We start from the raw sequence: 24,389 nt of genomic DNA on the forward strand, positions 1-24,389 counted from the left end.
CCCTCCTAAGGGCATTACTGTGCACACCAAAGCTTTAGGATGTGTTTTTCCTGCCTTTAATCTATCAGAGGAAAGCCATACATTTAGTTTTTTTAAATGAATTTTCAGTATATGGTAAAAATGCAATGTTCTTTTTGTGTCGTCAGTCCATTAGCAACAGTGTTCTCACAACTTAAACAACCTCGAACGTCAAGCAGAGTGACATCAAAACTACGGCCTTGTGTTTCATTTAAAGGAAGTAATTATATTGGTTCACATCTTTCAGCTGACTCACACAGCTGCTCTGCTCAATACTGAAACTGATTTCACATTTGTTGTTGAGTCAAATTTGCAAACATTACATTCATTATTATTTTCACTTCCTGCCATAAACACAGACGTATGGCTGGAGTGTCTAGACGGAGATTAATCAAAATAGTATGATTCTAAATTCTCAATATCTTACTTAATATTGTACATTTTTACAAGAGGAATGTTACGTATCAGGCTTCATTTTGTAGCATTAGGAAATTATTCACCACAAATTGCACCATATATCGAACAAGGACATGGGCTTCTTCAAGATTTTCATTAATTTTCCTACTTTAACCTCATTCTGTTATGCCAAAGTTACAGCTGTACAGCATCCTCTACACTCCTTAAGTTGTTCCTCTGGCACTCAAGTGGTCAGTCTGAGGCTCGATGCTGACGCACAAACACCACAGGGCTGTAATTTGATTCTGTGTAGCGTGTGTACGTGTGCACGTCAGTGTGTTGTTGTCTAGGTAATTAGTGATTGTCCCAGTTTGTGTGTTATGGCCGACCTCCGGCCTCTGGCCTCAAGGCTACCTCTGACCTTTAATGGTCAGCAGCCTGTGCCAGTATCTGGCATCCAGCTACTGAGCTTTCCTGCCAGTCGGGTTATGTTTGTTGTGTGTTGTGGCAACAAGTGGATAAGTAATAGCTTTGTTGGTAATCAGCCTAATTACCTTCACCATGGAGGTTGTTTTAGGTCTTGTTATTTCTTAATTTGCAGGGTATCTCAAAAACATGTGTTATGAATATCATTTAAGAATATTTGCTTGTTTTTATGAGGTACTGCACTTGAAATAAAAACATGTGTATCACTGTGTATTTTGATGAAGATCCAAACCAGGTCTATGTTGAAAAACAATCTAAATATTTTAGAAGATAGCAGCACTTATTTTTATACCAGATATTTTAAAATACAGGTTTTAAACACTTAGGTTTTATCTTATGCAGAAGAACTTTGTCGTTGATTGGACTCGACTCTGCCTGTGAGGGTTTTATAGTGAGGGTGACATTAATGGCAACCTTAGGGCACCCTGCACCCTGCACCCTCCAACATCCTCACACTTAATTGAGATCCTGTGGTTCAATGAATTGTATTGTTCCTGTTATCCATTGTAACCATCTGTGCCCGAGCCATCCAATAATACATCTGTGCTACATGCCCTCGAAACAGAAATGACAAGGACATTAAGCAACGGTGAAAAATTGGACTGGTGGAAGGAAAGAATGAAGGAAGGAAAGGAGAGAAGGAAGGAAGGAAAGTGATTTTTCTCATCCACTTGTCGATCTCTTCTTGCTTTTGGTGTTGGGAATCCTATTGCAAGGACTGGTGTGTGTCTGTGTGTCTATTCGTTTGTGAGTCGGAATTACAGCGACCCTCGTCTGAGAGTACTGATCTGACATTCATTTACCAGAAACAGAGACTGAGACAAATAGGCACAGCCAGACATCTTATGTAACCTCAAATGAAGAACAGACATTGCTATCAAGCACAGTGTATCAGGTACACTGTGATCCAACACACACCTCCAATCATCAAGAGCCCCTGAAACGGGATATACAGTAGCATTGTTGGGGTGCAGAGAGGGCAGCTCTGAGGTTTTCTATCAGATAACCAACCACAATTGTGTCCGTTGGACTTTCTAAAGCTTTGGTTGCGTATCTGAAAGAGCAGCTTGAAAGGTTGCCCCGCAAGGGTCACTGCTGCGACCTGATGGCTTTCTTTTTGTGATCTTGATCCTTTGTTCTTTGCGGTATTCTTGACGTAGCGCACAGATGTCACTGTTAAACGACTCTGCTGTTATGTCATTGTGAAACCTAAAGATAAGGGAAGGGGATATGGTGAGATGCAAGCAGTGAGAGCCCAGCAGTCCACACACACACACACACACATACACACACACACAAACACGCATGCACACACAGGATTTATGCTCTGGGGACATGAATGTACACAGTTTTATGGGAGTCCATCCAATGTTGAGATATTTTAGTCTGGGATGAAGTGAAGAACTGACCAGTTGCCATCACAACTTGTTAAGTTTTCAGTGAAATTTGGTGTAAAATCAGGCCAGTTGTCCAAGGATTAAGTAATTTGCTTTGGTGTGATCAACAATTTTCTACACTGTGAGACAGGACATTTTCTGTTTTTGCTATTTTCACATCTAATCATCCCACTACTGTAAATAACCAGTAGTATTTTCATGCAGATCATGCAGACATTCTTAAATTCAAAATATTTTTCAGAATTAAAATACTACAGCCTTTGAGTAGCCTTAGTAATGATCCCCAGTTTCACTGAAATTTACAAAGCAGTGGAAACAGGATTGGAAACACGCTTCCATGGTAACCACAATGTCACTTGGGGATGAGGATGAAAAGAGAATGGTGTCTCTGGGGAAAAACAAGATGCATAGATGGACACGCTCTTTAGATATGACACACAGATACATGACACACAAGACAAAAGCCAGTCTCCTAATCTCTCCAATGCATGTAGGGTCAACCAAGTAACCTTGATAAAAAAAAGGGATGTAACCTCGTGACCTTTGAAGCCAGAGCAGTAAAGACAAGACACAAATGTAAACAATAAAACATGACATCAGTGTGTACAGGTGGTTTGACAGCTTCGACCTTGCCGCTCTGATTTAGACTCTGTCTGTGTGTTTTTTTATAAGAACATTTCCTTCTCCATCTGCTGTAACTGGCTTTGTTTGGTCTTTCAGATTCTCTTCTTTCCTCTCTTTGGGGTTTTAAAAAAATGATCAATCTTTATTTTTTAGTTGCTGTATTTATCTGCTTAAGTGGATCTTTATTTTATTGTGGATTATGCTAAAAATGTTTAAATAGATATTTATTTAATTTTTCTCCAAGAATAAATACTTACTAATAATAATAATACTAAATAGATACTAATACTGATACAAGACAGAAAAACAATTGAATTTGCTTATAGTCAAATTCCATGGATTATACAGAGAGGGTGACTATGACAGTAACCATGATCAATCCATATACAGTAAAGGCAATGAGTCTGTATTACCTTATTTTACAGAAATCTATGCATCATCCTGTTATTTCTGTCCGTTTGATAAACAAAACTGTCTATTATGCTTGAGTAAATAAAAGCCCAATTAACAAAACTGGATAAAAAATCATTTTATTCCAACATTGTAAGGGGGGGAAGAGAAGTGAGTTTGAGGGAGAGGGACGTGGGACGTGGGATTTGGGGAGGGGTGTGGTGTGTGTGCTCCGCTAACTGTCTCTTGCCGTTTTAACGTGTGAACTCCGGACAGTGTCCAGACCAGATGCCCTTTCACACCTGTAGCACACAACAGGAGATCGTCCATGACACCCACTGGAAATACTCTGTTTGGTTTAGGAGAGGGATGCAGGAGGCAGGACATGATGCAAAAAGTATGCTGCGGTTGTAATTCAGATAAATCTCAGGAAGTCCTCTCTCCCATTAGGCCCCAGTCAATACAGTGCAGCTTAGCTGGCTTATCCAGCACCAGCTGCATATGTAAAATATAGCAGCTGTGGATGAGAGGGGAGTTGACTGCTGGAAGTCAAAGACGTCGTATTTAAGTTTATGCTTTGCTTGTTCAACAGTTGTTTGATGTAGTGCTATTAAACACATTCGGAGAGGATTTGAATTGCTGTTTTTATGCTCAGCTCTTATCGTTTTGGCGCTGGTGATTTTACCTTTGGCGCCGCCTAAAACCTCTTTGGGGGGCGCCAAAAATTCCTCCGTGCAGGAAAAACCCTGTTATTACAGCATGAGTGACGGCCAGCCCACTGTAAGCCATTTATATGATCGAGATTTCCAATTGCTCTTTGTTCATTTTATTAGAGATCCAAGCCATCAATTAGGTGTAATGAAACCAGTGCCTATAAAAGGGGCTGATGTCTACACGACTGCTGACTTTTGTTGCCCATCTTGGCAGCATTTGCCTCTTGGCACATGATAGTGGAGCAAGTCAGGGGGAACCAACTAGGGCAAGCTGGCTTGTGAAACTGCACCACATCCACGCTTTGAATTATGGATCTGCGGTGGGAGCTAGCAGTGCTATAATGAGCAAGATGGCCAACCAAGTCAACCCTGCTGCTTTAACGACCAGAACAGCAGGTCCTGTTGATTAGAAAACCTATCAGCCAAGAGAGGCACTGGGCAAATGTGCTCCATCGCACCCCACTGCTTTTTATGGCATTTATATAACTCCATCATACTAATTGGTTTCATGTCACTGCATAAGCAAGCTGTTGTTTTGACTTTGGCTGATCCATGTGATGATATGAATATTTTAGGAGCCTCTTTTTTTCATAGCCACAGTGTGTAAATTCACGCTCTGGCCATTTGTTTTGTCAGCACCCAGGGTCAAGTTAAATTGAGTCAAGCCCTGTATCCAAATGAAAATTGGCTGTAGCATGTGATGTCCATTGTGATGAAAGACAGCATGATTGAAACTGCTAAAAATGACACCACGACACCACAGGGGCTGTCGACCAGGAAATTGCTTTCCATTTCCCTTTCAAGCAGTCCTCCAGGCTTTTGGCTCGCTTGTCTTAAAATTGACATTTCCTTGAGTGGCAACCATAAATTAGTCAGCAGTCAGCGAAAAAGGGGTGATTGGTCCCGATAGAAAGAGTAACAGAAGCTCATTCAGTCCCCAAGTGGAAAATCTGACATCACTCATCTCATAGTATGTTGTTGAACTTGAGCATAGTCAAGAGATTCCCTTGTCACCTAAATTCTGATCTTCCCTGATCTTTGAAAGAACATGATTAACAAGCTGAAGCAATTAATTCTATCCTGATAGACGGGCAGATATGGTAGCTTAAGTTTAGTTGTAGTTTGTTTGGAAATCATGCAAAGGACTCTCACTCACACTGGTTTTGTCTTCTATCTGATGTATTTGCTCTAGTGTTAACTGTCAAATGATCAATGATCAAAGCAATTAGCTAATTTCCTAAAGGAGGCTGTTCATAAATGTAGTTCTGCGTTTTTTTCACCAGACTGGCTTACAACATCTGAATGTTACACAATCGTCAGCTGGAGGTTAGAGAAACCGATATATTGGCAAAAAGACACATAAATTGCTGCTAAATGTGCTCTAATGCTTGAGTCTCTTTAAATTAGAGCACAGCAAATGTCCCAGTAATTATCAGTGTCATGGATACAGTGTGCCCACTTCTTTATTTTTTTGTTCTCAACAGCTGCACCAGAACCAGTCAGACATTTGTATTCATCTTATCAGGTTCTATGTGTTTGCTGTATTGTGCCAGTATTGTTTGTAGAGTGGTTGCTGTGCAGCTGTTCACAGACTCATGTCAGTGAACAGCGTGTTGCATGTATGATACGGTAAATAAGAGGGATGTATCGATCAGCTTTTCTGAGAGAGTTATTTGCTCTGAAGGTGTTAAAACCTACAGTACTTCTGCATTTTTTCTAACCATCACACTGGCTCTGTGGAATTTCTGCTATCATCAGCGCATACACATACTGTATATGAGGAGAGTGCCTGAATGTTTTTAGTGTAAAAAATACAACCGATCACACATCCTCTCCTCCTATATACTCATATACACAAGAACACTGTGTGGGAGTGTGCTGACCTCAGCTCTTGTGGTCAGTCATGCCTCTCGCCACCCTGCTTGCACAGACTTGCTTGTTGCAGTGGACACGAACTGCTGTTTTCTTAGTTGCTATGTGTGTATATGTTTCCATGCAACTGTGAGAGAAAGAGAGAGAGACAGAGAGAGAGAGAGAGAAGGGATATGTGGGAGACTTAGTGGTATCCATGAGACTGCCATGTTTCCGAATCCTCCTTAACCTGTTCTGTACGCTGGATGTCAATGCTCAACAGCTAATAGTGACCTATACTTCACCTCAGACTCTTTGTTTCTCAGAAGGCTCTTAATTGAACTCAGAGGACAGTCCGCTGTGAAAGGCACCTGTGTTGGCAAAGTCTAAACTTTGGGAGGTTATCCATAGTCCATTATTGGCATAAAACCCTGAGGCACATGCCCAGACATCCAGTCTTATGTTCCTACACAGTGTACTGTCATTAGAGCCAGCACCTTACAGTCTAATCAGAAGACTTAAGAAAATTAGGGGTATAGAATCTGCCCAAGCAGCAGCTGCTATGTGTAGATATTCATGGGTGGAGCTGCGGAAGGTACTGTAACTCAAGAAACACAGATGACAGATGGGACTAGAGGTGTTATCAACACCTTTGGCACCCTTAATGATTTTCTCAAGTGCATGCACAGGGACAAAAGTGTGCATGGATGCACACACTATTTGATACCTACTATACATGCAATTATGTAAGAGTATTGAGGCATGCTCATCAGCCTTCTCGGGGAACACAATTACGCACGCACACACCATGCATATAGTAACAGGCCATGTTCACACTAAGCTGGCTGAATTTGAAAACACACCTTTTTTCTCTGGTATAACCTTTCATCCACCCTAAGCTTGGTCTCCAGAGTGGAACATCTTGAAAACACTACTCACATTTTAGTGTGAACAAGGACAATAAAGCATTTCCAAAACAATTATGCATGTCGTCTCAGACACGATTAGGTTGTTGCACAGAAGTAAGAAGAAGTCAATTCTCTGTTGCTTCCAGCTCTGCAATGGAGGTGTTGTCCTGCATCTGGGTTTATGTTTCTGCTTTTTGCAGAAACAAAAAAATAAATTGACAAAATTGTGTCATCAGCTCTATTTGGCCATCACATAGAGTAGGAGGCGATGGAACAGAAGTTTACTGTAAACTACTGAAACCAACTTACCAGAAGATGATTTTGTTTGCTAATAGTCATCTCAACTATAAGCAATTAAAGAGACAAAAGCTGATTGATGATGAATGACCAACCAATTTTAAGATAATTGATCTATTAAATCAGTGTACATGTGTCAAAATGTACATATGAAGTGTAAAGAAATCCTTATCAGCCCACTACTAACTTCCTAAATATGTGTTATAATATAAAATCTGATATAACCGGATTCAGCTTTATGTGGTGCTATGTGGTGTAATTACGACAGGATGATCTGACAATGTAGATGACCTCCCCTGCCAGTCCTTATCCTATTGTGGACACATTTTTAGATGAATCCACTTTGGGGTTACATCCTCCTGCAACTCAAAGGACTTGGACTCATCTGCTTAACACTCTCTCTGTTTGCCATTTTTTTTCCAGACTCGATGACTCATTTCTTCCTCTGACTTTATACCGATATTGTTTCTAAAGGTCATCAGATTGGCTGAGAGTTACAGTAAGTGGCTTAAGTGCCTCTGACCTTGGATACTGAAGAAGCACTCCCTTGTTCACCAAATCTTTGTCATTGCAGCCGGACGGCATGCACAGAAAAGTTGGAGAAGAAGCAGGGAGTTAATAGGATGAGTAGCATGAACTGCTCCACATGCTGCTCTGTTCTCTACAAGACACATCTTAAGCAAGCAATTAAGGGAGTAAACTTGAAGTCCAGACAAGTACCAGTGTTACTTCATCCCTCCCGCCTCTCCATCTTTCCTCTTTCTCCCTCTTCAGTACTTCATCCCCCTCTCCTTTCCCCCTTTTTGCTGATTGCAGTCTGTGCAAGCTTGCCATGCTCCCCGCCTTCATCTGTTATTGTCAGTTTATTAAAAGTGAAATCTCCCCTCTTGAATTTCAATTGAGAGGCTTCAAAGTGAGCGGCTCAGTGGTTGAGGGGGTCATCAAACAAGCCGTGTGGTTCAGCGTTATAGGCCTCAGAGGACTCTCCAGGCCCACTGCTGAACGGAAGCTGATCAACTGAACCCTTGCAAACTCCCAGCTGCCCCATGGTCGTATCTAAAATAAACTCAAGGGTTTTTTTCTTATTTTTTTGGATGGACTGCAACAGCAGAGCTAGCCCTATAACGCAAACATCCATGACTGACTGACTGAGTGAATCACTGATCGATGAAGTCACACCATTGGTTGACTGAAGGTGGCCGAAGCTAAGTATCCCAGAATGCATTTTGCACTGACAGGCAGCGATGGTGGAGATTAAGCCGTTGTCATTTTCGCTGTGGGACTGTTAATATGTCACTTTAATGAGTATTTTTCAGGCAAGAAAGTAACTATTTAGATTCACAATCAGTGGTCAGTTTATCTAAATAACGCTTATTTTGGAAAGTTTTTGGAGATGTGACGAGCCACTGATATATATATAGGTGATTCTGGACCTGGTATTACATTTTATCAGATCAAACCTAGTTTTTGTTGTATTGTCAACTCTTACCAACTGCATTTAAGGGGACAGGAAGAAACGTTTATCATGATTTTGATTAAATATGAAATACGAACTATGAACTACAAAAACAAATAATTCAAAATTTGCTAAGGACTCTACTTCTGGTCTCTTTGTTTAGTGCAATCCAGCTCTGCATTCGCTCAAAAAGCACCAGAACTACCAATTGCTCAAACCTTAATGGTAATGGAGTATTGTAAAAAATATCAAATAATTCCTGACTATAATGTCTCTGTAGCATTTTGATATATGATATAATTCGTTTTGGAAGATAAATGTTGGTCTCACAGATGAAATCTAACAATTGTAGCTGCTACATTAGTTTGTCTGAATGTAAAGTGAAGCTTCATGTTTTTACTGGATAGAACAACAGCACTGCCTCTGGGGCTCTATATGTACAGACATCACCACGTTTCAATAAATATAAATGTATTAAAATGAACAGATCAGTGTATATTAAATTTAAGTTTATTGAGCTGTTGCTATCAGCAAGTAGCTGCTGTTCCAACTGCAGAATGACTGTACTGCGTCCTCCTGTCCTCTGAAGTTCGTACTCCCGAGTCAAACTTGCCAAGTCCGAACTAGTAAGTACAGATGTCCGAACTTGGTATTGAGAAAGGCCCTTTGTCAAATTGGCTTCAGTCAAAGTCGTGTTATTCTTTTTTCCCACCTGCATTCTGCAAAGACCCGCCCCTACTCTGCCTCTGATAGGCTCTGACCCTGATATTCTTACCCTAACCCTAACTATCTCATGCCTAAACCTAACCAACCTAACCAATGACGTCAACAAGTACTAGCCAATTAGAGGTTGAGCAGGGTGTGTCTCTGCAGAATGCGGATGAGAAAAAAAAAGAGGTGTCAAAGCCCGGCACACTTCCTGGGGGCTCGGTCGCCACATGTCACCACTTCCTGTATCCATCATTTCACATTAGCGTTTCATACACAGTCCAGCCATATACTAGGTTTTGACCTTGTCTTGTTTATTTATTGACTCCTCTGTCAGTTGCATTGCAGGAGATTCAAGCCCACGGGATTGTAAAGAGAGTAATTTTCCTGTCAAGCCAAATGCACCCACTCTAATTCAGTGATTTGTCAACAGCATTATAATGTTTTCTTCTGGCACTGTGCTGTGCCGTTTCTGTTAATAGTTCCCTGAATGTTCTTTCTTGGAGCTGTTATTTACTGATGATAGTGGGTTAGAATTGGGCTTTGTCAAACAGCGCAATTGTAACAATAAGATAGTTCAATCTTGTATTCACACACAACCTGATTCATGAGGCTGTCACATGCATGTTTTTTGTATGCAGCAATTTTCAGCAATTTTGAACAATATCAACCTGCCCCCGTGTTCTTCTTGAGTACACTTGAGCTGGTCTCTCATCCTCCAGATGCCATGAATGTCCTTGACATGTGGGCTGCTTGTTGGGTCGTTATTCTCTATAAGCAGGACTCAGAGTGCAGCAGATGGCTTGAGTGGATGCTCATTTGCCTACATACATACATACATGCTGTGAATTGTCCCCGTTCTGTGGTCTGTTTTTGTCAAAGCAGACATCTTCCATTGACGTGTTCATTCTTTTTTTTATGACAGTTATTGGTTATGAAACAGTGGAAGAGAGCAGAAGAAGAAATACTGGCTGTAAATTACAGAAGTGCACATAAGTGTACCCTGATTTGGGCATATTCCTCTACTTCTTTTACTTACAGGGCCGAAAAGAAAATGTTTTTGCTGTTTCCTCGCTTTTAAATGTGACATTGTTTTTCTCCATTCTAGCTGCCAGTCATTTTCCTTTGTTTTTTTGTTTCTCTACTATTGTGATCTGAATACACAAAATGCCATGTACATAAGACTCAGTTGAAACTCAACATCACCCTGCCAGAAGCTTACAACCTACACCAAATGTTTCAACAGGAACAGACATCTGCAGCCATCTGCAACAGACACACAGCCATCTGCATCTTTTTTAGCCAGCCCTGACAGCTGATGCTACAGCTGCACAGTCTACCTGACTTTCTATTCCCTTTTTTCAACTATGCACACATAATAATAATCTAAACAAATAATAAATGATAACAGTACACCTGTGAAGTTATCATTTTCCCATCTGGGATCCATCCAATCCCAGTGGAATTGGGAAATTAATGTCTGACATTCCTACAGAACTTTTTTTCTCATTTACTCTCACCATGTTTCCAAACTGACGTCCACTGCTGAATCTCAACTCACTGAATTGGCACATTCACTCATTAGATTGACAAAAGACATATCTTCAACTTAATTAGCTGCTCAGACGTCAGTAGTCCGAGGCTCTGGGACTAACCACCTACTCTTTCTGTGTGCCTCTTTCCTCCATTCTCGTGGCTCTCCTTCCTCTGTCTTCGCTTTCCTCGTCATCATTAGATGGTGGTTCTGATGGACCCCATGGAGGATCCAGACGACATCCTGCGTGCCAACCGCTCCAGGGAGAAGACTTACATGTTTGACGTGGCGTTCGACTTCTCAGCCAGTCAGGTTAGTCGAAAGTAGTAGTAAATCAAGCACTAAATGAAATCCAAACAAATGTGGCATAGCATTTAAATAATTTGTGCTCTTGTTTATCACTTGAGCTCTTTAAACTGATTTCCTTCTCCTTCTGCAGGAGGAGGTGTATCGAGCTACAACCAAAGGGCTGATCGAGGGCCTCATATCAGGCTATAATGCCACTGTGTTTGCCTACGGACCTACAGGTTTGTCTTCGTCTTTGTTTGTGTGTTTGTTGCACAAGACCCACGTATATAACTCGGCCCTCTGTCTGAATAGAGGTGTGAATTATCCACCAATTCAGCCAGTCATTGCACTCTCAGGAAAAGAGTGAGACATCTTATTCGCATCTGTTTTGATTTTAATTTTACTGCAGGTCTGATTAGAAAATGAGTCATGCTCTACCTCCCACATTTCCAGTGAGTAGGGCCACACTGCCAAAGACTAGTCAAGCACTATTTCTCCATCTAAGCTACCCATCTGTCTCTCTGTCTCACTGACTTCCTCTGCCTTCTGTCTGTCCATCTGTCTCAGAGATTTACAGCTCTCTGTCTCCTCTTGTGGGGAAATAAACACAGGGATTTTAGCGTGTGTCTGTGTGTGTTTATGTGTTTACTTGCATGTCTGTGCAACAGTGTGGTCAGGCCAGCCAAGGACAGATTAAGGCAGCACATCCTGAACATTCAGTGATACGGACATAGTAAACACTTTTAGTTCTAGCTTTGACATTGAGCTTTCATACGGTGGTTTGGTTTAGAGTACAGTATTTACTTTGGTTAGCAATTTTTAAACACAATATGCAGGAGTAAAAAAAACTTGCTTAACTTGCTAAACCTGCACTAATTGACGTCACCTCATAAAGTTGATATGACGAACTTGTTAGCCAACAGTTGCCTATATAAACAACCAGCAGACATGGAGCATTTATTTGAAGTCATGTTTCTGTCCACCTTGCAAATCTAAGTCCAGTATTCACTCTTTTTTTTTTTTAGCTCTGTGGTCTCCACCAACTCCTGAGGGAAATATTTGGCTCTTTAGCTCCTAAATGTTCTACTATGCACACCACCTAGTTGCTAAATGTGCCTCTGCTGTTTGGTGATGGCCAGGTGGTGTAAAGTGGATTTATCAGAGGTATTTTGCTTGTAACAGCTGCGTGCTGCAGCTGGAAAGGACACTGATGAAAGCAGGGAGAGAGAATTAAAACATTAAAACCATGAAACCAAAACAATGAGGTGAAAGACTAAAATGCTCTGTAAAGCTGAGAAGAACTGCAGAGTTAGTGATAACTACGTACAACCTCTTTCACATTATACGTCAAAAGCTTCACTGTACCAACTGAGGGAGTAAAATGTTTCCCTTCTAAACCGATCTGATGTTATTTGATCATGGCAGGCCATAAATGGTTTGTTTGTTTGTAATTTTCTTTGCTGTTTTCAGGTTGTGGGAAGACATACACCATGTTGGGGACAGACAAGGAGCCTGGCATCTATGTCCGAACCCTGAACGACTTGTTCCGTGCCATTGAGGAGACCAGTGACGACATGCTGTATAGCGTCTCGATGTCCTATCTGGAGGTCAGTTTCAAGAACTTTTCTCCAGACATGTATTCTCACTCTCACAACACACAGAATCATCTAGTTAATGCAGCAGTGATGACACATCTCCTAATTGCCCTGCAGTGGGGGACTCAAAATGTTAAAGCCATTAACTTGATTGCTCACTCAGAGTTTGGAGATTCCTTCTGATTTCTTCACATTTAACTGCAGGCATCTATTTCTGTTTCTGTCACAATTAGAACGTCCTCTTTCACAGTTATCTGCTCACACTGATAACATCTGAGGTTGTTAGTTGATGCCAATCGTATGCAGATACTACTGGTGTTGCATTACTTTAGCCTAGCATTTGTTTCACATGTGAAAGGAGCTGAGCTGACATCCTTATCCGCAGCCCTGCAGAGGAGCCCGGACACAAACTTTGTGTTATATGTGCCTTTTATAGTACCAGTCAAAAGTTTGGACACACTTTTCCATTCACTTGAATGAGAAAGTGTCCAAACATTTGACCAGTACTGTACATTGTGTCTTAATGCTTTTTATGTCTAATGTAAAGCATTTTAAATTGTGTTCAAAGGTCCTACACAAATAAACTTGCCATGCCTTTCCTTGTTAAAATGGTAAAGGCGTACTGCTTTCAACATTTACAAATGTCACTGTGCAAATATAGCATTTTGTAATTTCAAAAGTACAATGCAGTCTTCAAAAGAAAGTTGCCATCTTTAAAAAAAACCCTTTTTGAAAACTCAAATTCAAAGTGATAGTCAGCCATTGAACCATTGTTCAACACCTGTAGTTTTTGTTTGTCTCTAACTGTCCCTTATTGATGGCCATTTAACAGCTTTGGTGTGTTGTATTGTCAGTGGAGGCAGTCAGTGGCAGAAAGCTGTCTGAAAGGCTGTTAGGAAAATAAAGCGGTAATTTCACCTATTTTGTCCGGGTTCTCTCTTTTTCTTTTTTTCATTTCTTTTCTTCAACATTAAAAGACCACAGGCTGAAAAATCTCAACAAAGCAAAACTTTACAGTGCTAATTGAAATATATTTTCTCACTTTTAATTCCGAGAAGATATAATGGCAGCCTCTTTTGTTCTGTTTGTGTTTCCATGATATTCTTTGGAGTGCAAATAATCAGCTGCAGTTTTTACATTGGGTTCAAATACAACTTATGACATAAGACAGGAGGTAAAGTGAGGCAAGGTGAGGCGATGCACAATGTTAAATCTGTCAGAGTTTGTTGTGTGAGGGCTTTTAGATGAGGTTATTTTCTTAGCAACTCAAAACTTACCGCAGATTATAAGGTGACAGCTCTGATGATGTTACCAGGTCATGACTCAAAATTAGTTTTAAAGATCAAGGACAAACTTTGTAAGACACCACAGTAAGTAACCGATAGCTTTTGTTGCACTGAAGCCCTCAGTAGTTTTTGGTGTGCAGTGATCTGTGGACCAGCTGGCTGAGGGATTATCTCCGCCTTTGTCATTGGATGATGAACTACACATGAGAAGCCAGGCTCATGATGGTGGTCTCTCTGTGTGCCTTTCTGGCTGCAGTTCCACACCTCATTACTGAGAAGCAGCTACAGCTCAGATTGTGTGTTTAATGACAAAGCCCTTAATAGCAGTGGATACAATGGAGTTGGTTCATTTGACTCTGATAGCAGTAACTGAGCCTCACTGGGGTGATTTAGTATTCTCATGGGTTCACAGAAGTCATTTTTGCCTTTTTTTTGACTGTGGTCAGTTTGAGATTATGGCATAGCCTCACAATGGGTTCATAATGTGTTCTTTTCAAAGTATCTGGTCAAAATTGTTTTTCAAAATACAGAAAGTATTGTATCATGTGAACCTTTAAAATGATGTGTCTCATTCAAGATATTTTTTATGATTTCAAATGAACAATTTGTCCTTTGTAGTTTCTTTCCTACAAGACGTTCTGTAGAAGATGGCAGCATGAATACAAAGACGAATGAGTCAGATTTGTTCAAAAATGTCCAGGCTGTCAGAAAAGGAAATTATTTTATGAGAAAAGAGAGAGAGAAAGAGAAAAGGGTTAGAGAGAAAGAAAAGAAAAGGATAACGGCAGAAAGAAAGAGATAGATGATGAATATAACCTGTTTTAAAAAGAGCAAATATGAAGAGGACATTCAACCTTCAGCAGAGAATAAAAATGGCACAATATAAGCACTTGTTGGGTACAAATTTTGCCCATTGAGTGGAGGGTTTGCATCAGACATTGAAATTAGATTTTGTGTTTTCAGTGACAAACATTATCATTAATGTCAATGATTGACATTATTATTGAAGCTTAGCTCTTTAGTAGCACTCTGGATGTAAAAATTAGCCTGTTAAAACGCCAATCATGGAGTCTGGATGTTCTTTGACCTGTATTGAACTCTCTGGATGGATCCTGACAAGGCTGTGTGTGACGTGTGTGTTTGCTGTTTCCAGGGAGCAATCTGTTACCACTGCCGCCTCACCACAAAGAGGTTAAACGCCATTTTACAGCCTGACTGGGCGATGTGCACACATCTGCTCCCTTTCTTGTCCAAATCACACTCTCTTTCAACATGTGCAATCTCAAAAACACATGCACAGAAACACGCACAACAAATGCAAATATACACCTTCATTCATTCTTTACCACTCACATGCACGCAGTGTTACCTCCCCCTTTGTTTTTATGTTTATTCTGGTTTTGTTGCCTTGCTCTCCTCACGTGTAGGGTAGTGGACAGAGAAACCTCTTTACCTACACTAACGGCGTGTAGGGATGACAATGTCAATCTGTTGATCGGTCAGTCCACCACTTTGGACCAGGCTGAAATATCTCAACAACTATTGGATGTATTGACATAAAATTTGGTACAGATATCCATGGTGATCAGATGACGAATCCTGCTGATCCCCTGACTTTTCATGTAAATTTTTCACTTAGCCACCTAAATATCTCAACAGCTTACTTGACGGATGGGCACAAAATTGTGCACAAACTTTCATGGTTCCCAGATGATGTATTCTCCTGACTTTGGTGGTCCCCTGACTTTTCTTGTAGCACCACCATGTGGTTTTGAGTGAAATGTCTTGACCATTAATGGATGGATTGCCACCCAATTTCATGTTTCACTCAGGATGAATTGTGATAACTCCCCTCCCTATGACACTTTTCATCTCGCACCATCATCTGGTTAAGTTTTTAATTTGTCCAATACTTTGGTTTATTACCTGCAAAACTAATGACATTCCCATCAGCCTCGGCTACACTCTGTGTTTAGTGATAATTAGCAAATGTTAGCATGCCAACAAACTCAACTAAGACGGTGAACATGGGAATTATTACCTCCTAAACATCAGCATGTTAGCATTTTCATTTTAAGCATGTTACTGTAGCATGCTGACATTAGCATTTAGCTCAAAGCACCATTGTGCCCAAGTACAGCCTCACAGAGCTTCTAGCATGGCTGAAGACTCTTAGTCTTTTTTAAACTTCACTCAAAATAAAAGAGTTGGAAAAAATAACAGAGAAAAATACCCAACTGTCAGTGTCAATAAAAGCATCCCCTTTTCAGAGTTTGTGACTGGGGTCTGCTTGACAAACAAAAACTGTCTTCATATTTCCAGCCTCCCGTTGGTTTGTCATCTAGTGGTCACTTTCCAGGATGTCACTTCCTGCACTGGGCTTTTATGTAGATTTAGGGGCTTTCACTGCAGACCAGAGAGGTCAACTGCATATTCTTTTCAGTGAATGAAAGAAGAGCACTGACATTGGCTTGATGGCAGCCTGCCACCCAACAAGTAGAGGTTTCTAAAGTTTCTGAAAATATAGCACTTGATGCTTTTGTACCATGTTTGTGTGTGTGAGGGAGGCCTGAAAGCTGAATGGAGCCTTGTCCATGGACTTAAACCTTTTCCTCTTGATTCATGTCTAGAGTTTAAAAGTTAAGGTTTAAGTTAAGGATGCCAAGCACATATTTTTTTCCGATCTTTATTGAAGGTGAACTCAGTTGATGATTTTGTATTTTTATCTGCATCATTTAGATCTACAATGAGATGATCCGTGACCTGCTGAACCCATCCTCAGGCTTCTTAGACCTAAGAGAAGACTCTAAGGGAGTGATTCAGGTTGCTGGCATCACTGAGGTGTCTACCATCAATGCTCAAGAGGTGAGACAAGCTACCATACACTTGCACTACATGACTCATTCACTCATTCATCTTAGTTAAAGCATACAGATTTCATCCAGCGCAACTGCAGACACATCAAAGAACTCTACTTGTGTGTTGTCAGATCATGGAATTGTTGATGAAGGGTAACAAACAGCGCACCCAGGAGCCGACAGCTGCCAATCAGACGTCGTCTCGCTCCCACGCTGTGCTGCAGGTGGCCGTCAAACAGCAGAGTCGCTGCCGTGATGTCCTGCAGGAGGTCCGCTTTGCACGCCTCTTCATGATCGACCTTGCCGGCTCCGAACGAGCAGCACAGGTGTGTGTGGTCTATGTGTGTTTGTATATATAGCATGACTATATAGCATGACTTGGCTACTGTACCCATTATACAATATACACTGCTCCTTTTGAGCCTGTATGTACACATTACACATGTAGCCTTCAAACTACAAGGGTCTGCTTTGTGAGTGTGTCTGCACTCATGTAGCCTCTCACTGTAGTCTGCTCACCAGGGATGCTTGGCAGTGACTTCTTACAACAGGCCAGAGGATTGAGGGCCACATAAACCTCAGGAGACTTTAATAAAACCCTTTTTACATCTGTCATTATGACCCACCATGTAGTTTATTAAAGTAATACACCAACCTTTCAGCAAATAAGCTCTTTAATCACCTAAGTGCAGAAACCAAGCATCTCTTAAGCACTGTACATATGCAGGGTGTGATAATAAAACAAACTCTGGACAATGTAACAAATAAACAAAAAAGAAAGAAAAAGTAATTAAAATGAAACACTGAAGGTGGTGAGCCATTTCATGATTGGCAAATGGGTCATTTTACAGCACAGCCAGTTTAGTGCTGTCAGCCACTCTTTTGAGAGTCTTGTCCATGACATCAAACCAATACAGTCAATTCTTGTATGGAGACGTGCAAGGCTGTATTACCAGACAGGGAGAAAAGACTATCTGTGAGACAGTTCACTTCCTTGGTTTTATTATTTCTTCAATCTTCTTTTTTTGAGCAGACAAGCGAAGATGTTGAAAAGTATTTGTTCAGCTTGTTGCTGGCAGTTTTCAAGTTGAGACTGCTTTTGTTGGACAGCTTAATAGCTTATCATTGTCGCCTATGTTGACACCGACATGTTGTTGTGCACCACACGTGCAACATGCAAACAGCCGGTGAGTGAAAGCACTTATTTACCATGGAGACTGTTTGAAAAAGGTTCACAGCCATGGTATTGATGAACAGCACATATGGCCTCCACTAGGAATTGAGCGGCACAGAGAGTTGTTTGTCACTTGAGGTTACAGGGACCATTTTCTCTGCCTCTTCAAAAGAGGAGTGCATGCGGCTAATAAAAGCTGAACTTGATGTAGTTTAAGCCAAGTCTTGATGAACCAAAGGTAGGAGGTAATGCCATCTCCTGGGCAAAAGTTGAAACATGACAACTACTCTGAAAGAAACAGCCAAGTCGTGACCATGTAATCACATTGTCACCACTTCATGTCCAGCTGGGACCTTTGTAGCACGTTATTCCCCCAAATTTCTGTTATCTAATTTCCTGTCAGCTCTCTGCAGTCTACTCTCTAACAAATGCATGAAAGGCCCAAAAAATACAAAAAAATCAAAAAAATTTCATCACTTTTCTGACTCATATCTGTCTGTCTTTCTATCAGACTCAGAATAGGGGTCAGCGTTTGAAAGAAGGGGCCCACATCAACCGCTCCCTCCTGGCTTTGGGCAACTGCATCAACGCCCTGAGTGACAAAAATGGCAACAAGTATGTCAACTATCGAGACAGCAAGTTGACTCGCCTACTGAAGGTACAGCAATTTAAAAATGTATATGGTACCAACTTCCTCATTATTTTTAATGTGTTTTATGATTCAGATTTTTTATCTATTTTTTTTTTTTTTTGCTGATTAATGTATGTTTTTGTCTTTCTTCTGATGTGTTTGATTAATAGGACTCGCTTGGCGGGAACAGCCGAACGGTCATGATAGCCCATATTAGTCCTGCCTCTGTGGCTTTTGAGGAGTCCCGTAACACGCTGGCATATGCTGACCGTGCCAAAAGTATTCGAACACGGGTGAGCTCAGAACACATATTTCAATCTTTTAACTTCTCGTCTACTTTTACTGATTTTTATCAATGTCCTTAATGCTGCAATGAAATATTTCCTCAAATTTCTTGATTTCTTCACCTTAAAATTCGTTCACAAGGGAGTAATGTTATATTTGGTTTAATATTGTAGTGCTAACTGCATGTAAAAGGTTTGCAAGAAGTTAAGAGTAGATTGTTGCTCATTATTATTGATTATAAGACATTTACAGCAAATAAAGCAGATCCAAGTAATAGTAATAGTATTTCAAGAGCTAAATTCAGCTGCTGACAGTTACAAAATACAACTTTCAGTGTGAAATTTGAGAGAGTTGTGTCAATATTTATGTATTTGCTCAGCTGTTTTTTGTCATTTTGTGCTTCAGGTAAAAAAGAACCTGATAAATGTGTCATACCACATTGCTCAGTACACCAGCATAATCTCAGATCTGCGCTGTGAGATCCAGCGGCTCAAGAAGAAGATTGCAGATCAGGCAAGCCGCCAACTCAACTCAGACAGGGCTGACATCCGCCACGTCCAGGGTAAAGCCTTGTCCACACCGCCTCCTACAGTACATGAAGAATATCTGCCAAATTAAGATGTTTTGTAATATTTGTGTTGCATAATCCCTGTTCATCTTTATCTCATTCTGTCATCATCTTTCCCCTCCCCGCAGCGGAGGTCCAGGCCCACTCCAGCCATCAGAGTCGGGCGGAGATGGATCACTTGAGGGAGCAGCTCCTGGATGCGTTCCGCCAACAGATGGAGATCAGGAAGAGCCTGATGGAGCTGGAAAACAGCAATATGGAGATCCAGATCGACACCTCCAAACACCTGCTAACTATTGCAGAGTGAGTGTTCAGGATTTATGTCTTTCTCGCCCCCTCATATGTTCTAGTTAGACATGTATTATGCAAAGATCTCCTGTGTAACATTCAGGAATCTAGTTCTAGCTTAAAAGTTCAGAATTGTTATTCAATATGTGCAGTTTTAACACCACTGAGATCTTAATGAGTGTGCAAGGTATATTGAACAGTAGGTAACCATTGCAACCATACTCTGACTTTGTGCTACGTTCAATTAATTCTCACTGGTCTTTCAAACAGATGATAGCTTGAACTGCGTACATTCAAATGTGGCTTCAGAAATCTGATCACTATGATCTAGCTGTAAATTACAAACCAGATGACATGTAATTATTGCTGGCAGTTAAAATGTTTCTGTATTTTTTTCTCCTAGCTGGGAGCAGGAGCGGAGTAGGCGCAGGAGGAAGTGGCGGGCAGAAAGGAGAAAAGAAAGTGTGAATAAGGATGAAAGCGAGAAGGACTCCGACTCCCCGGAGTCTCCCCCTGACAGCTCTGAGACTCAGGAGGTGGCGATAGCCAGAGAAAACCTGGTTACACTCATGACTGAACAGAAAAAGATCCACAAACAGAAGGTAGAAGTTTTTCTACTTATTGAAATTAAGGGGAAAATGGTTCATGCACTTTTGTTTGCTTCTGTAGAATATATAACTAACCACTTTCTTCTAACGCTTTATAAACAGTTTGAGGCTTGAGACCATATCTGATCAGCTCCTGTTCTCTTTCTCACCCTCAAGGCGTTGCTCGAGCGCAGGTTTCTGGAGCTTCGGGATCGGGCCCGGCGCTTAGAGGAGCTGCTGCCGCGTCGGGTGAGCTCAGAGGAGCAACGCGAGGTCCTGGGCCTCCTCTGCAAGGTCCATGAGCTGGAGATCGAGAATGCAGAGATGCAGTCCCACGCGCTGCTCAAGGACAACGTCATCCGGCAGAAAAACTTTGTGGTGCAGCGTTTCGAGCAGCACAGACACCTGTGTGACGAGATCATACAGCAGCAGAGGCAGTTCATTGATGGTGAGACCATTAGAATTGGTTTTGACCCTGTGTGAAAGCCTCTAATAAATATCTATAATTTGGTAACTTCTGTGTAGTTGCTTTGCAGAGATCTAACTTTTGTTTTAGGCACAATGAATTTATGATTTACTGAACTTTGTGTGCATGTATGTGTTCCAGACCACAGTCTGCTAGTACCTCCCCACCTCCAGGAGCTCTATGATATGTACATGAGGGAGCTTGATGAGAGGGAACTGGACAGAGCCATGGCCCTGGATAAGGTGACAACCAGACATACCATCAAGGTAACCCCCCACCTGACAAATCAAATAAACAATTAAGAAACTAAAATGTTAATAAGGTTGTCTAGATTAATACTAATTCAAATACTTCCTATTAAATGCTCTCTATTTGATATTTCCAGGAGGGCTCTCTACCCAAGATCACCCTACCCGGCCACGGTCGTGACAACATGCAGGACATGGACTCAGACCAGGAGAGTGTACGCAACATGTGCTCTGACAACAGACGAGGCCAAGCTAAAATCCGTAGACACACGTTGCCCCCCATTCTGCCTGAGCCTGAGCTGTAAGAAGACATCTTGTTCATATGTTTAGAATTTATACCAAAGATGAATTTACAGTAATGGCAACAGCGAGCGTCACTATACCTTCATAATACAATGAACAAGTTAATTTGAGATTCTCAGTCTATCTCTCTCTTTCTCTCTCCCTGTGTCAGGGACAATAACAGAGTTTTTAAAAGCAGCCCTCACGCCAGGCAGATGAAAAACTCAGCAGTAATGACTCCACCTCCCATCCACATCAACGGAAAGGGCAACAGAGAGGTGAGGACAATTTTAATACAATTTGCCCTGGTTCATTTCAGTTCAATAGCTCTGCATGAGAACTGTCTCATGCTGTGGAATAATACAGTCTAGTTAGGTGTTGCTTTGCACTTCAAGCAATATGGGTTCCTATTTGAATAAAACTCACACAGATATTTTGCCTCATGGTGAAATTTGCAAACCAGCAGAATGAGCTCTTTTTTCCGGGCTTGAAATAATATTACCTCCATCAAATTCTGTCTCTATGCAAATGTGACTCAAAGACAAGATGTATTAAGTAGAGTTATGAGTGGTAGAATCCAAAGGGCCCTATTAAAATTTCATTTACACATTTGGAGAGAAACAGAATTGATTAACATGGCGCTCAACCTGACCTCAGCTCGAAGCAAAGAACGGCGGTGAACGTCTGATCATAACGTGGCACTCTGCATTTCATGTCTACAGCTGCAGCAACTGGCTCCTGAGAGCTCTCTGAGCTACAGCCATCTCAGTCACAGTGTAAGCAGCCACCTGGATTCATCACCCGAGAGCAGCGAGGCAGGGGCTGATATCCCCCTTTCAAGAAGCGGTAAGATGTCCATATGAGGAGACAGTACAGTGTGGGCGACAGTATGAGTGAGTGAAGTGACATGAGTGTGAAGAACTGTACTGTCTGTGCATTCCTGACCATCTACCTGGTTGGTAAAGAAAGTGTATACAGTAAAATAACAAACCTCTCCCTTGGCCTCCACAGAGAGGCAGCAGATCCTAAAGGGAGTCCAGAACATTGTGGTGAAGGCAGCCCGTCGGCGCTCCAAAGCCCTGGAGGTGGATGCCTTGCGGTTGCCCCCTCCTCCCTCTCCCTTGGACCCCAAGAAGCAGAAGAGCAGCCTGTCTTTAAGTGAGGCACCCCCTAGAGGTTTACCAATGCGGCGTGGCAGGCAGCCTAGCCCTGAGCTCAGACACGCCACCTCAGATGATAACCTGTCCAGCAGCACTGGCGAGGGGCCCGGCCTGCAGGTGACCTGGACACGCCCACGTAACCGTCAGGTCGCCACCAAGAACCAAACCCCACGTGAAGTTGACTTTGAGGCTCGCCGCAAGAAGAGGCGTTCACGTTCTTTCGAGGTCACTGGTCAAGCAGTAAGTATTTTCCTATTTCTATATGTACAATTTTATTATTTTAACGTTTTAGAATACCTCTTCATGACACACTGATGTATGATGTTTAATGTTTGCATTGAACATTGCAAGTGAAAGCTGCATGAAGTCTTTTTTTTTTAGCTAAGAAAGGCTCTTAAGACAAATGCCAACCAGCCATAATACACTAACTATATCATCTCATCAGCCCTTTTTTCCCAGGAATGACGGTTTTCACAAAACACTGTGTGAGCTAAAAACCACAAAATAGGTATCAATAGTGCAATTTAACAACAGCACTAAGCAGCACTTTGAAAAATGAATGTTGTTGAGTATTAGAGAAGTTGAAGTGCTCTAATTTTGTCTTTCCCTCTCTTGCAGCTGCCTCAAACCAAGACAACCACAGCTCAGAGGTTCCGCCCTCTGGACAGCACATCAGACCCCCACCTCCACATCAACGGTCAGCCCCAGGCCCCCATGCTTCGCCCCCAGTACAGAGGGGTCCCTCCTCTTGCCAAAGTCAGGGCACCCCCTAACAACCTGCAAACAGGTAAACCGCTGTAATCGCCTCCGTAGTGACATTCCTCTGCTACAATCTTTTTTTTTTTGTAATTGAGCTTTGTTTCTTTATTCCCTGTCTCTCCACAGGCTCAAATGTAGAGTCCTCCACAGTCCACATGAATAACCTGAAGCGAGGGCCCCAGCTGCGGCAGCCCCAGCCCCTCCTCTACATCACCACCACAGGCGCTGGGGGCCAGCGTACACGCAGACACTGAGTCGTCCACCCGTATTTACTCTCAACACCAGCACTAACACTCAAACCAGCTGATCCTGGAAGGGAACCCAACCCCCAGTCCCATTAAAATGAACACTTAACCCCTCAGTGACTGACATTAGGCAAGATTGTGAGACAGTAGCTCCACACAGATCTCCTCTGCACTTTTGTTTTGAACACTGAGAGATGGCGCTGATTGACTCTGAGACCTGCAGACGCCAAAGATTGCGTACAGTTTGTGTTCTGTTCTGTCAAGTGTTCCCACTTTAGCTTGCTGTCGTACTGAATTACTTGTGTTATCATCAAGTCAGGATGGTGTCAAGCTCATTATGAATGCAACACTGTACTTATGTTTGTGCATTATGAGTATATGCGGTTTGGTAATGTTCAGTGCTTGTTATGAAGGGTGGAGTTCTACTTTGATGTCATTATATTCATGGGGCTCAGAGGAAAAGACTATCTTTATTCAACAAAGGATAAAAAAGCTAAAAGGATATCACACTAATGGCAATGTAAAATCTGTATAATGAGCAATGGCCCAAAGTTTCAGCATCAATGTTTCTTGTAGTGAGGTTGTTTCAATTTGATGACACGCTGATATGTGAGTAAAAAGAAAAACTTGATCACTTTGATTGTTGTGCACTTCTGGATTCAAACTCAACATTATATTCTCATGCCCCGGGTCTATGCCTTTTCTTACCTAAACTTGACTGTCAAATGTCCTGCTTGTTTGTGTAGATGTATAGGACCACAAGATGCTTTACCAGATTAGTTGGCTGTATTTTTAATGAATTATTTAACTGTTGCCTTTTCTTTTATGTTGTTGTCATTGACATTGTTTTAATAATTAATACTTTCTATGCTTTATTTTGTACATTTTTTT

General features: G+C 41.6%; 1 protein-coding gene across 2 annotated transcripts in view; it reads left to right on the forward strand.

Annotated features, from left to right (window-relative positions):
• kif19 (kinesin family member 19) overlaps positions 1-24,129 on the forward strand; it is a 36,862-nt gene extending 12,733 nt beyond the window's left edge. For both annotated transcript variants that reach the window (XM_042398564.1, XM_042398563.1), the window contains exons 4-21: positions 10,980-11,090; positions 11,218-11,305; positions 12,537-12,673; positions 16,687-16,812; positions 16,937-17,131; positions 18,491-18,637; positions 18,781-18,903; positions 19,301-19,457; positions 19,592-19,766; positions 20,155-20,353; positions 20,516-20,786; positions 20,946-21,070; positions 21,190-21,353; positions 21,507-21,612; positions 22,057-22,180; positions 22,346-22,734; positions 23,113-23,281; positions 23,380-24,129. In XM_042398564.1, the coding sequence (XP_042254498.1) occupies positions 10,980-11,090; positions 11,218-11,305; positions 12,537-12,673; positions 16,687-16,812; positions 16,937-17,131; positions 18,491-18,637; positions 18,781-18,903; positions 19,301-19,457; positions 19,592-19,766; positions 20,155-20,353; positions 20,516-20,786; positions 20,946-21,070; positions 21,190-21,353; positions 21,507-21,612; positions 22,057-22,180; positions 22,346-22,734; positions 23,113-23,281; positions 23,380-23,507 (2,934 nt within the window). In that variant the 3' untranslated portion in view covers positions 23,508-24,129. The remainder of the gene's footprint in view (positions 1-10,979; positions 11,091-11,217; positions 11,306-12,536; positions 12,674-16,686; positions 16,813-16,936; positions 17,132-18,490; positions 18,638-18,780; positions 18,904-19,300; positions 19,458-19,591; positions 19,767-20,154; positions 20,354-20,515; positions 20,787-20,945; positions 21,071-21,189; positions 21,354-21,506; positions 21,613-22,056; positions 22,181-22,345; positions 22,735-23,112; positions 23,282-23,379) is intronic.
• Positions 24,130-24,389: the final 260 nt, after the last annotated feature.

This window comes from Thunnus maccoyii, chromosome 20 (assembly GCF_910596095.1).
Source record: "Thunnus maccoyii chromosome 20, fThuMac1.1, whole genome shotgun sequence".
Lineage (NCBI taxonomy): Eukaryota > Metazoa > Chordata > Actinopteri > Scombriformes > Scombridae > Thunnus > Thunnus maccoyii.